Below are 14886 nucleotides of genomic sequence, written 5' to 3'. Positions count from 1 at the left end.
AAGGAAGGAAGGAGGAAGGAAGGAAGGAAGAAAGAAAGAGAAAGAAAGAAAGAAAATAGAATGTGCCTATGGATTTTTCTTTTCTCTTCTATAGGTGTAATAAAGGATACAAACTGGTTGGTGAAAAAGAATCATTTTGCCTTGCTAATGGTGCTTGGAGTCATTCTCCTCCCACGTGTGAATTAGTGAAATGCCCTAGTCCACAGGACATAATAAATGGAAAATATATACTAAATGGGTTAACTTATCTTTCTACTACAACCTATTCATGTGATAGTGGATACAGGTAAAAATCGTTGGATACTTATCAAGCTTAGTTCATAGTTACTTATGTATGTTTCTTAACAGAACTACTGGAATTTATCAGTAAATCCTTGTCCCAAATAATAACAACTCATATCTCTATAGGAGTTTAGAATTTACGAAGCGGTTAACAAGCCTGTAGTAGTTATTGTTATTGCAATCAGTAGTAGTTGCAATTATTACTGAAGTCAGTAGTTATTGCAGGTATTATTTTACAGGTGAGTAAACAAGGCTCAAAGAAGTTAGGGACTCTCCCAAAGTCAAACAAATAATCAATGTCATAGCCTAGGTTTGTCAGCTTAACTCTCCCATCTCCAAATCCAGAGTTTTTTCTACTCCTGAAAGGTATGAGGAGGGAAAGAAATTCATGCACGTAAACAAATCAAACCCCATCAAAAATACATCATAAATAAAATAAAGATAATAAAAAAGATGACAGTTTATGATGTGGGATGTGTCCCAGGTCATTCTTGATGCCCTTTGCTGGGCACCCTTCTCTAAGGACAAGAAATTGAGAATGAGCTCAACTGGTACAATTCGGATATATAGCTCAAGGCTGGATCTAACCACGACTTTCAACATCACTTTTATTCTTCTCATTGTAGAGCAACATATGTCATGTCCTTAAGCCCCACCCCCACCCCAGATACCTGCAAATAAGGCCGTGCACCACAAGATTGGTACAAGAGGGAAAAGACTCAAGAACAAACACTATGGGTGCCATCTTTCATCTGAGACAAATATTCTCACTTTTTCTCAGCAGCAGATATAAGCCCAGATAAACTGCCATCCTTCCATAATCAAACTCACTTAAATACCTTGATGGAAGTTCTGCCTTCAATTGCATTTCTCCTATGAAGACAATTTTTTTTTGGTATTAAAATCCCCCATTTTGTTTCACTTCCTTCTAACCCCAACTGTCCTATTCTAAGGCTAGCTAATCAATGTTATGCTATGATTGTTTCTTTTAGCTTACAGGGCCCTTCAGTTATAGAATGTAAAGCTACAGGAAATTGGAATCCAGCACCCCCTGTGTGTGAGCTTGTCTTCTGTGGAGACCCTCCAGCCATCAAAGATGCCATCACTGAAGGGAATAATTTTACATTTGGAAACGCTATAACTTATAAGTGCAAAGAAGGGTATGTAAATTCAAAGAAACAGAGCAAAGAAAAAGTAAATTGAGCTGAACAGTAACTAATTATGTTCCTTAAGTGTGGGGATTGTCAGGAAAAGGACTGACCAGTAACAAGGAGAAAGGGAACTAACAAAACTCTTTCAAAGCCTCATGACAAATTGCCCTTCAATTGCAGACTCATGAGTCCAAACACTTCTTCTCTGATAACATCTTATTAATAAAAGCTGGAAGGGAAAGTGATTATGAGTGAATCATTGCCATAACATTCTCCAGCAACCTTTTAAGTATGAAAATGTTTTTGTCTTCTTCTCTGGGAACATCAAAGTTAGTAGATGTAATTCTTAGCAACATGATCATGACAGATTTGGAATGCTCATGTATGCCAAGTGCCTACAACAGTGGCGGGCGCATAGGAAACACTTAACAAATATTTGCTGAATGAATGAATGAATGAAATTTCAAGTTCAGTCATAAACAAGACAGCAGAGACCCTTACATCTCTCCACTCATGGAATATTAAGATGAGCTCCAAAAAATTTGGCCAGCCATCTTTAGAAGTCTATGTTTTTTTTCTTCCCATAATATACCCCCACACTCCTTTAACAGAACCAGGTGGCACGAGTTGCCCTTGATGGCTAATAAAGTTCTATTTCATTATGTTTTTATTTAGGACTTATTTCCTATATATAGATGGTTTGACATAGCTTGCAAGTTAAATATTATTTCAAATAGGACATCTAGCAATAAAATTGAACAGGTATACAAATAAAACAAAAGTGGTAAATAAGATAAGGTTACCTTAGATGACCTCATATAACTCGTATAATATTATATATTAACTTCAAAGAACTAGATAGCATCTTTCATGTAGTTAACACAGAGGATCAGATATAACCATGAAAATCATAGGTTCTTTGGAATTTAGATTTAGAACTGAAAAGGACCTCAGAAATCATCTACTCTATTCCCCCTCCCGCACATTTAACAAAAAAGGAAACTAAAGCCCAGAGAGCTGGAATGACTTGCCCAGGGTAGTAGATGGCAAATCTGGGATTCAAACACAGGTCTTCTAACACCAAATCCAGCACTCTTTCCATTGTACCATACTGCTTTGCAACTTGTAATCATTACCACCTCTTTATTTATCAGTGTCCCCAACTCTAAATTTGGATTCTTTCCTTGCAATATTGTTAGTAATTCATTTTGAAAACCACTTGAGATCATGATATATTGTTTCTAGAAAATGAAGAGGGGAAAAAAAATCTGTATTCATGTACCTAACTAGAAAGAAAAGCAGAAAATCAGGAAATAAATGGAAGGAAGTGGCAGCCAAAACTCAGTAGATGGTACCAGTGAGCCAGCTGGCAACAAAGAGAAATGACAGCATATAATAAAGGAGTCCTAAGGAAATACCAGGGACTTTGCCATCCATTTCCAAGCCTATGGTACCACACCCTCCATAAAGACAAAAAAGACTACATTTAATCATAATGTGATAAAGACATTGCTATAGGGAACTGAAGTAATTAGCCACAGGTATTTTACTTTCTAATGATCCGACTTTATAAAGGGATAGAACTTTGAGAAACTAGATAACTGGGTAACAAACAAGTTGATTACAGTGCTTCTCGGTCATCTCTTGTCATAAGAGAGACCTTGGCAGGCTCTGGATCCTAGTCAATTCATGATTAAAATCTCTAACCATTTGGCCTCAAGTTCTAAATCTATTATCCTAAAATTTCTAGTACAAAAGTCTGTATTATTAATGAAAGTGGGAACTATGCACTATGGGTACTAGGCAAGAGGGAGCAAAGTTGTGAAAGTTCAGGAGACAGATGGGCATTCTTTTCTAAGAAGTCTAGCCTGATTCTGCACAAGCATAGGCTTGCCAAGAGGTCTTACTAGCTCTTCTGACCACTGTTGGTGAAAGATCATAATACCTCATCAACATCATTAAGGAAGATCCTTTTCTTTCTAATTGGTTTAGCAGGAGGACACAAATCTAGCTTAAATAATTGTTATACCAACCTATTTAAACAAATCTTTCTTATAAAGAAGCATTCCTAGAATTCAGCCATTTTTTAGACACCATATTTGAGGTTAGATCCATAGATATCCTGACCTTGTTCCTATTTACTCTGAGTTTTGCCCTCTCTGAAGTAGCATTTAGAACCGAGAATCTATATCATTTGTCCAGCTTAGCCAAACTATGGTTCATGTTTTTTGAATCTTAGGTTGATGAGTGCTCAAAGACCATTTCAAATAACTATAAATTGTGCCTGTTTTCTCATTGTAGTGGAACACCAGAACATAACAATGAATAATGGTGAAATGATTATTACTGAAACTTCTTTGTTTCTCATATAAGACACTATGTGAGAGAAAACCAGGACAGCTAGATGGCACAGTGGATAGAGCACCAGGCCTGGAGTCAGTAAGACCTGAGTTCAAATCCAGCCTCAGACACTTACTAGCTGTGTGACCCTGAGAAAGTCACTTACCCTTGTTTGCCTCTGTTTCCTCACCTGTAAAATGAGCTGGAGAAGGAAATGACAAATCACTCCAGTATCTTTGTCAAGAAAACCCCTAATGGGGCTGCAAATGTTCAGACATGAGTGAAATGACTCAACAACAACAACAAAAGAAAACCAAGAAGGCAATTTGTTGATAAGAAAGTTGGCATAGCTTGTGAAGTAATGTCTAATAGTCTGATTGGTCTGAGATTTTAGGGCAATGAAGGATTTCCTTTTTATTTTATTTTATTTATTTTTAAGGATTTCCTTTTTAAAGATGCTATGGATGTACTACACTTTGTGCATATCCTAAGGGAATTATACTGATAGGGTTTGTTGTTATTGCTGTTATTATTTTTTGTTGTTGTTTTGGTGCAAACTGATGATTTCTTCAATGTGGAGAACTACCAGGGTGGAATCTTCTTCCATTAATGCAACTCATCTGCAGTTTATGGGCTTAAAGAGTTCCCTAGGATACTGAGAGGTTAGTTGACTCACCCATCATCACACAGCTGGACTGTGTCATAGACAGGACTTGAACCCAAATCTTCCTAACTATTAAACCTAGCCTTTTATTCACTGTGCCAAGATGCCAATTTCTGCCTTTATAATTAATGTAGATAATTTGGCAAGAACAGAAGCCAACCACTCAAGACAAGTTCTAAACAAGTTCTAATGACGAGAGATCTCCTGGGGCTCTTTCCTCATTTTATGTGATTAATCAGATTATTTCCAATTAAATGGAATTACTGATCCCTAGTTATGTAGATTCCTGGAACTTACAAAATATGGAGAGATCATCTCAGGCCAGCATATAGTTGAGTGAAGTAATTTGTTCAGTGGTCAATAGAAATATATGCTTTTTTAAACACTGACATGTTCAATGATTTGCTTAGTCACCCAGCCTATGTGTAAGAGGTTTTCCTGGCTTGAAGACTAGCTCTCTATATGTTATAGCACACAGCCTCTCATTTAAATAAGAATAATTTTAAATGATACAGAATCTAAAGTATTGGAATATTTCATTGATTTTGTGCCATTTTGGTCTATACAAATATTTTAAAAGTTTTTTTCGAACAGCATGGAATAGGATTTGGGTCTGAAGAAAAAACACAAAACAAAGATACTATCCAAGAACACATAAAATGATGTGATTTATATTTTATATGTTTCTAGATTTTTACTCAATAATATTTTGAAAATAAATTCTAATAGAAAAATTAGAATGATTTTGCAGTTGTAATTTTCATTAATTCAGTTGAGAGTTCAGCTGGAAAGATTCTTCAGAGACCTGCATGTTGAGTTATTAGATACTTTCTTTTCATGGGCAGAATTTAAAAGAGCAGGGTGATGTATGTTTAAACAGCTGCCTTTTAAAAAGAGTAGATGGAATGAAATCACTTTAGCAATTTGCTGCCTTTGAATACATAACAGTGATCAAAGACTAGTCATTAGTATTTTAAGTTAGCCAGTAACAAAAAAATTTGCATATTTGAAAAGGATCAAAGGAGAGAACCACATTTTCTTTTAAGAAAATGAATTGTTGATACAATTCTTAAATTATTATTATTTATCATATCATATTAATTTTGCATAGCATTTATATTTTATATCACTGTGGAGGAGAAAGAAAAGTAGAATTTATAAACTTGAACATGTATTACTAGGAATATTAATAATAATAACTTATATTCATATAGTACTTTATAACACTTCAAAATCCTTTTTAATATTCTAAATTTGACCATTTGCTATCACTAGTAATGATGCTAACTTGCATTTGTATAGCTATTTATATTTCAAAATTTCCTATTTTCTCAAGTTAAGTGCTTATTATCAGTAGTAATAATAATAATTTACATTTGTATGGTGCTTTACAGCATTTCGAAACACTTTCCATTTTCTCATTTGATCTTCCCAACAGTTCCATGAGGTAGAAAATGCAGGTATCATTATTATTTTATAAATGAGAAAAGCTTAGATGTTAAATTATTTGCACAAAGGCATAAGACAACTGACTTATGCAACAAAAATCGAGTCCCGGCTTAGATTCTTATAATCTAGCCACTGCTTAGATTCTTAAAATGTGGCCACTGCTTAGATTCTTAAAATCTAACCACATGCTCAGATTCTTATAATCTAGCCAAAGGCTTGGATTCTTATAATCTAGCCAATAGCTTACTAATGCTCAGACTCCTTAAGAGTCTGCCCAATATGATGGATGTTCTGATAAACCTTACCTTTGGCTGAAAAAAAAAATCGAGTACCTACTATGTGTGCATCACTGTCCATGGTGCTTAATTCACAGTCTTAGTGGGGACTCTAAATTTCCTTACCTCTAATGCAGTGGTTCTTTCTACTATATGGTACATGGAAATCAGTGAAAACATGATAAAACTGAGTGTATTTAGAGTAAAAATTTTCCATTTATCTCACAGAGTGTGTTTACAGCAAGTGCTATATTTTATATTTCTATAATAGTACCAGTGTTAAAGAAGTAGCATGGTAAAGAGCATTGTCGTTCAGTCATTTTCAGTCATGTCCAACTCTTCATGAGCATATTTGGAGTTTTCTTGGCAAAGATACTGGAGTGGTTTGCCATTTCCTTTTCCAGTTTTATAGATGAGGAAACGGAAGCAAATGGGGTTAAGTGATTTGCCCAGAGTCACACAGCTAGTAAGTGTTTGAGGCAAGATTTGAACTCAGCAAGATGAGTCTTCCTGACTCTAGGCCTGACACTCTATCCACTGCACCACCCAGCTGCCCTGGTAAAAAGCATACTGATTCTGAAAAGAGCATTGACTTTAGAGACAGAGGACTTGGGTTCAAATCCATCTTCTATTTACTATTTGTGTGATCTAAGGCAAATCTATAGTGTCCTAGCCTGTAAAATGAGGGAGCTGGTCCAGATTTCCTCTGAGCTATCTCTTTCAACATTTTAGATCTGTGATTCTATGATGTTATGATAGACAATTTTAATTTAACTTAAAAATAAAATCCATAAACTTAAGGGGGAAATTCTTAGAGAAAAAATACTAGAGAGTCAGAGAGAAAGAAAATTGATATTTGGTAATAGAAAAAAATTTAAAATACGTACAAAGAATGTTTCCAAACCCATACCTGGGGTTCATTTCTCTCTTCCAATATCACAGGTATACTCTTGTTGGTACTGAAACCATTGAATGCCTGGCAAGCGGCACATGGAGTGAAAATGATCAGCAGTGCTTAGCTGTTTCCTGTGATGAACCTCCTAGCGTGGAACATGCCTCCCCAGAGACTAGCCACCGCTTATATGGAGATGTTGCTTATTACTACTGTGCAGATGGGTATAGCTTGGCTGGCAACTCCCAGCTGCACTGTAATGCCCAGGGGCAGTGGGTTCCCCTGGAGGGCCAGGCTGTGCCCCACTGTATAGCTGATTTCTGTGAGAAACCCCCAGCTGTCCTATACAGCATCCTGGAATCTGTAAGCAAAGCCAGGTTTGCAGCTGGATCCATTGTGAGCTTTAAATGCATGGAAGGCTTTGTCCTGAACACCTCAGCTAAGATTGAGTGTATGCGAGGTGGCCACTGGAGCCCCTCTCCCATGTCAATCCAGTGTATTCCAGTTCGGTGTGGAGAACCACCAAGTATCAAGAATGGCTATGCAAGTGGAAGCAACTACAGTTTTGGGGCGGTGGTGGCTTATAGTTGCAACAGGGGATTCTATATCAAAGGAGAGAAGAAGAGTACCTGTGAAGCCACAGGACAGTGGGGCAGCCGCATACCTACCTGCCACCCAGTGTCTTGTAATGAACCTCCCAAAATTGAGAATGGATTTGTAGAGGTAAGAGGTTGATTAGTTAGAAATAGCTTAAGTCTATAGATATGGATGCACTTTGTACACAGACCGTCATGATACAAATAAGATAGCACTGAACAGTTAATGATTTAGAAAGTAAAGTCATTAAAAAAAAAAAAAGAAAGTAAAATTGCTAGAAACAATAACCAGTGACTTCTGAAAAAGGATGAATAAAGGGTTTTTTTTTTTTTGTAATTTACTTTGAAAATAAAGTGTGCATATGTATATACATATATGCATATGTATTTCACATATGTAATATAGTATATACGTATAATATATATGTTCACATATAATGTATATTATCAATAATGATATCCATGACCAAGTATTACAGCCATGAGCTCAAAATACACTAGGTTTAATCTTAGTGGCAGAGGGAGTATTGTGCTGGTGCCACTACCTTTAACAATATCATCTACTGTCATTCATCCTAAGATTTTTTTTTTTTTGGTGGATGTATGTTGGCCCTATCCTAAAATTTTAATTAGAAAGGACAAATTGAATTTATTATGGGCACTCTTTGCTTATGGGGATAGGCATGTCCCAAGAACACTGGCCAAAAAGCAAACTTCTGTCAAACAAATCTTATTTCATTGAATTCTAGAACTGGGCGACACCTTGAGAGCTTATTTGATTAGCCCCCTGTTTTCAGACAGGTAGAGATCTAAACCATTCAGGTCACATGATTGCTCATTGTTTCCTTTGGAGTTTCCAAGGATAGAGATTTCATAGTCCTTTCATTAACTCATCCCAGTGTTTCATCCCCATGCTATTCAAATTTCTCCTACTTTGAAATAAGCCCATTTTGTCTTGTTCAGTCTTTCAAGATATTCCCTCAATCAAACTCTTCAAATACTTTGAGTTATAAATTCTTTATATTCCCAGGTGGGGAAAACTTCAAAATATATAAAAGGGAATTATCTATTAGACGTAAGGTCACCAACTTGCCCGAGTTAAAAACTAGAATTCATCAGGTCCTTGAGACCAAAATATTAATGTTAAAGTACTTTTAAACAATTTACTTATTATGCTAAATGCAACTGTCAGGTGTTTGAATGTTATATTTAGCTATTCATACAGTAATTCAACTTTCAAAAGACATAATGTACCTTTATGTTATCTATATAATGGTACCTACAGTGTTAATTCTGTAGGTAATCACAGGTTATAAATTTGTGTGTACACACACGTATGTATGTATGTATGCATGTATTTTTAACCATATCTATGATTTTATTGATGCAGGAATACCCTAGCCAGGACCCCTCTACTAATGCAGATCAGCACCTTCTGTTCAATGTTTAGTCTTTGAGTGTGACCTGGGGTATGGACTGAAAAGTTAAGGGTCTTTCTTAGGACCCCATAGCCATTATGTGTCAGAGGCAGGACTTGAACCGAGGTCTTCCTCATTCTGAGGCCAGTTTTCTATCCCCTATGCTCCATTTCTCTCTCATATGTGTACATACAGACATATATACACACATGGATATAGAAATATGTGTGTATACACATATATAAGCACATATGTGTGTATCCTATATATAGTTGTATATTTACAGATGTGTGTATGTGTATATACACATACTTCAAGTCCACATAGAAATCTTTGAAGGGCTCAATGTGGTCATGGGCATTGGCTTAGCAACCTTTGCCATTTAGTCATGGAAATATGCCTTCTCTGTCTTTTCCTGACTTAGTATCAATATAAAAATCACAAAATCCTCGAGTATTTTTCCTTCACCTATTAACTGCATTCTGTTCTGTACATGTTGATTATACATGTAACTTTGGGCACATTATAATTTATAAATCCACTCTTAAAAACTGAAATGAAATTCTGGCAGGAGAAAAAATACTCTAACCAATATTACATTTACCAATGCCATATGTATCAAACTACTCACATAGAAGGCAGCATTAGGAATTTCTATCTTACAGATGAAGGAAAAAGATAATTTCCAAAGTCTCATAACAAATTAGTTAGCATTCAATTTCCTTGCCTAAAAGCTTCTATAAACTGTCCTGATGAATGAGTACTGAGGTGCCCCAGTTAAAGCTCTGGTTAATATTGTTAGTAGTCAATAAATTGGATTTAAAATACTTTTGCTAATATTGATATATTTTAAGTTAGTCAATGGTTATTTGTATATGTCACTTTTCTTTTCTTAATGACTAGGTACTAAAGGCAGCAAGAATGAGAATTTCTGCCCCACTCCCCAGGTCTACATGATAGATGGTCCATGTATCAAATCAACGGCTTTTCTAGGGCAAAGTCTGCACTATTGAAATTATGTATTTGTTTTGTCTAAGACCAATTTTGACATTGTAGTGGAGAGCTTGAATTATATAGTTTGCTTAGGAATTTGTTTCCATGGTTACATCACTCAATAAATAAAAAAAGCATTTATTAAATACCTACTATGTGCCCAGTATAATGCTGGTTGCATAATGTTGAATGGGGGGTGCGTGTTCCAGTTTACAAGTGCTATTTCTACTTTCTAATTTAAAAAAAAAAAGGAGCAGAACATTTAGAAAATGTTCTAAATACTGTGGCTTGCATGGTCCATTTTCCTTGTAGGCATTTTAATGTCATTGTAATTTTTGTATTTTCTTCTCAATGAATAAAATAAATTATCTGATCTACTATGATTACACTTTTGGTTACATTTTCAAACATGCCCTATTGTTCTATTCCCCATTATACAGCGCTCAACTGGGAAAGTCTTTGAAAGCGAAGTGAGGTATCAGTGTAACACAGGATACAAGATGGTGGGAAGTCCTACATGTGTCTGCCAAGCCAATCGCCAATGGTATTGTGAATCCCCTCCAACCTGCATTCCCCTCAGTTGTGGAAAACCTCCATCTCTCCAGAATGGCTATATCAGAGGGGAGAACTTTGAGGTGGGATCCAAGGTTCAGTTTTTTTGTGATGATGGTTATGACCTTATGGGAGATGCTTCTTGGACGTGCCAGAAATCAGGGAAGTGGAACAAAAAGCCCAACCAAAAGTGTATACCAGCCAAGTGCCCAGATCCACCCCTGCTGGAAAATCAACTTGTGTTAAAGGAATTGGTTCATGAAGTTGGTTTGGTGCAATTTTCCTGTAAAGAGGGTTATATCCTCCAAGGATCCTCTATCCTGAAGTGCTTGGTATCACAACAGTGGAATGGCTCTTTTCCTTTTTGTAAGATGGTGCTTTGCCTTCCACCTCCACTCATTTCCTTTGGTGTTCCAGAATCTTCCCCTGCTCTTCATTTTGGAAGCATTGTCAAGTACTCCTGTGTAGATGGGTTTTTCATGAGAGGAGACTCTGCCACCTCCTGCCAAGCTGATGGCACATGGAGTTCTCCACTCCCAGAGTGCATCCCTGTTGAATGCCCCCAGCCTGAAGAAATCCCCAATGGCATCATAGATGTGCAAGGTCTTGCCTACCTCAGCACAGCCTTGTACACGTGTAAACCTGGCTTTGAATTGATGGGAAACATGACCATCCTTTGCGGAGAAGATGGCCACTGGCTTGGAGGAAAACCAACTTGTAAACCCATTGAGTGTCCAAAGCCCAGTGAGATTCTAAATGGCAAACTTTCTTACACAAAACTCCATTATGGACAAACTGTTTCATACTCATGTGATAGGGGTTTTAGCCTTGAAGGACCCAAAACTCTGATGTGTTTAGAGACAGGGGACTGGGATGTAGCTGTTCCATCTTGTAGTGCCATTTATTGTGATCCCCCACAACCTATTGAAAATGGCTTTGTGGAAGGAGCAGATTACAGCTATGGGGCCATGATTATCTACAGCTGTTTCCCAGGATTCCAGTTGATGGGCCATGCCATGCAAACCTGTGATGAGTCAGGGTGGTCTAGCTTTATACCAACATGTCTTCCCATAGACTGTGGCCTTCCTCCCCATATTGATTTTGGAGACTATGTGAAAGTAAAAGGACAAGAAGGATATTTTGATCAAGAAGATGATGCTATGGAAGTCCCATATCTTACTCCTGACCCTCCTCACTCACTTAGTCCAATGGACAGTCCCCAGAAAAACATGAAAGACCCTACAGTTTCACAGATACCAAACTTTTTATATGGTACTCTAGTTTTATATTCTTGTAACCCTGGACATGAGCTTTTGGGTAATCCTATGCTGATTTGCCAGGAAGATGGGACTTGGAATGGCAGTGCCCCTGCCTGCATATCAATAGAATGTGACTTGCCTGGTCAGCCAGAGAATGGCTTTTTGCATTTTACTGAGAATACGATGGGCAGTGTGGTGCACTACAGCTGTAATCGAGGGCATGTGCTAGTAGGCTCTAGGGAAAGACTTTGTCTGTCAAATAGACAGTGGAGTGATACTGCCCCACACTGTGAGGTAATTTCATGCAATAAGCCAAACCAACTAATGAATGGATCTATTCAAGGAGGAAATTTTACATACCTGAGTGTGTTACATTATTCGTGTAACCCTGGGTATGAGCTGAATGGCTCTAACAGAAGAACATGTCAGGAGGACAGTCAGTGGGATGGGAATGAGCCAATGTGTATCCCTGTGGCCTGTGGTCCACCCCCAGTCTCAGAGAACAGCCAGGTGAGTGGGGATGAGTACACATTCCAAAAGGAGGTTGTGTATACTTGCAATGATGGATTCCTGCTTGAAGGGTCTAGGAGCCGAATTTGCCTGGCCAATGGGAGCTGGAGTGGAGTCACTCCAGTCTGTGTGGCTATCAAGTGTCCTCCGCCACCACAGATTGTCAATGGGGAAGCCAGTGGACTGGAACACAACTTTGGGAAGGAAATAGAGTTCCACTGTCACGAAGGCTATGTCTTGCATGGTACCACAAAGCTAACCTGTCAGGTCGATGGCACCTGGAATGCAGAGGCACCTCTCTGCAAACCAGTCAGCTGTGGGCCCCCTGAAGATCTCTCCCATGGCTTCCTAAATGGTTCCTCCTTTTCTTTTGGAGACTACATACAGTATGCCTGCTTTCCCGGTTATGAGCTCCATGGCTCTCCTTTGAGGCAGTGTCTTTCCAGTGGCTCCTGGAGTGGTAGTCCTCCTTCTTGCCTACCCTGTGAGTGTCCTGCACCCCTGATTCAAAATGGGCTCGTTGTTGGGGAAGATTTCAGTTGTGGAAAGGCTGTCCAGTTTCAGTGCCTTGAAGGCTTCAAGCTCCTGGGGCCTTCTGAAATTACTTGTGAGGCAGCTGGGCAGTGGAGTGCTGGCTTTCCACTATGTGGACGCGGTTCTTGTGGTCCTCCACCAACAATCTTGAATGCATTCATCAATGGGAGCAGTTCCCTGGAGGAGAATGCAATAACCTACAGTTGTGTGACTGGCTATGTCATGCAGGACAGGTCTGACTTAATTTGTACAGAGAAAGGGACATGGAGTGAGCCCCATCCAAGTTGTGAGCTCCTCTCCTGTGGACCACCGCCTTCTGTAGCTAATGCAGTGGCAACTGGAGAAGCACATACTTATGGAAGCAAAGTACAGCACAGGTAAGATAGTGAATCTACAGCAGGAATTCTTAACTTTTGTTGTATCATAGGCCCCTTGGGCAATCTGGTGAAGCCTAGAGATCCCTTCTTCAAATAATGTTTTTAGAATGCATATGTTAAAATATATAAGATTACAAAGGAAACCAATTGTACTGAATACAGCTATGAAAATAAATTTTTGTCACAGACTCCCAGGTTAAGGACCCCTGCTCTAAAGTCTCTAAGAGACACAAGCAGGAAAAGTTTAAAGGCAAAGTGACAGGTTTTGTTTAAACAAATCAGCTATTATGAAATGAATATGTTACCAATAAAGTCAACAAGAAACTATTTAGTGCCTACTATGTGTAATATACTATGCTAAGGACTGGAGGATACAAAGAAAAGTAAAAGATACCTTCTAAGGCTTGGCCTTATGAACTCCAGAGTTTTTAGAATAATAGCTCACATTTTTATAATGATACGCAGAGTACTTATCTCAGATCAATTCTGTGGGCTAAGTAGTAGCAATAGGGACTGGACCTCTCATTGCATTAGTATAGGGAACTCCCAGGTGAGAAAATTCCCTCTACCAATGAAGCTTAGCAACTTCTCATCTTAGGAATTTGCCTAAAGCACTGATGGGATGTTTCAGAGGCTAGACTTGTACTGGTTTCAAAGTCAGCTCTCTAGCCATTCCACCATAGTACCTCCATGGGATAGGTAGTACAAGTAGTATTATCCCCACTGGAGATGTTTTAACATTTGTCCAAGGTCATAAAGAGATTGATAGGGCCTGCAGTAGAACCCAGGTCCTCTATATTCCACAAGCTTGGCTTCATTTTACCCAGAAGTGCTAAATAGCCATTATATTGTTTGGAATTCTATCCAGTGGTTATTTTTAAAATGCAATGATGTCTAATATTGGTCATCATTATCATCATAATATATTGATTAGGAGAGCAACTATTCATGGGCTTTGAAAGAAGGTAAGGAATTCAGCAGGTAGCAATGTGGAGAGTATATATTCCCTGTACTGAAGTAGAATGGTGGTGGGGTGAGAGGAGAGCAGTAACTAGAAGTGAGTTATTGTGGTAAAGGTTAGCTTGGAGGGTGGGGGGAAGGGAAGATCAATGGGATTATAGGATTTAGAGCTGGAAAGAACCATAGAGATTATCTAATCCAAATTTTTCATTTCATGCAGTGGTGAACCTAAAGCCTAGAGCAATTAGGCAGCTTACCTGGATAAGAAGTTGTAGTACAGTAAAAAGAATTCTGACTCTGGATTCAAAAACCCTGGGTTCAAATCCCACTTCTAACACTTAATATCTGTGACTTTAGCCAAGTGAGTATATCTTCCTGGGCCTCAGTTTCCTCATCTATAAAGTAAGATGGCTGGATTCCATGGCCTCTGAATTCTCTTCCAGATCTAAGTCCATGATCCTATCACCTGCCTGAAATCACATAAGAAATAAGCAATAGAGCCAGGGTTTCAATATAAGACTTCTGACTCTGTATCAGAGCTCTTTCTAAGATAACTCTCTAGTTCTGAAGCTGAATGTCAAGGAAGATTTTTGTGCCAGAAATATGGAAATTGGGAGAAGAGGGCAAGTTCTGG

The 14886-nt window shown here is 38.1% G+C and overlaps 1 protein-coding gene across 1 annotated transcript in view; it reads left to right on the top strand.

The window, feature by feature from the left end:
• Window positions 1-14886, top strand: part of SVEP1 (sushi, von Willebrand factor type A, EGF and pentraxin domain containing 1) — a 318257-nt gene that overhangs the window by 240787 nt on the left and 62584 nt on the right. Inside the window, exons 35-38 of the mRNA XM_027839092.1 lie at window positions 95-286; window positions 1275-1442; window positions 7104-7776; window positions 10501-13292. Coding sequence (XP_027694893.1) covers window positions 95-286; window positions 1275-1442; window positions 7104-7776; window positions 10501-13292 — 3825 coding nt within the window. The remainder of the gene's footprint in view (window positions 1-94; window positions 287-1274; window positions 1443-7103; window positions 7777-10500; window positions 13293-14886) is intronic.

Source organism: Vombatus ursinus, unplaced genomic scaffold, assembly GCF_900497805.2.
Source record: "Vombatus ursinus unplaced genomic scaffold, bare-nosed wombat genome assembly UNPS02014832.1, whole genome shotgun sequence".
Taxonomy (NCBI): domain Eukaryota; kingdom Metazoa; phylum Chordata; class Mammalia; order Diprotodontia; family Vombatidae; genus Vombatus; species Vombatus ursinus.
This window is presented reverse-complemented; position numbering and strand designations above follow the sequence as displayed.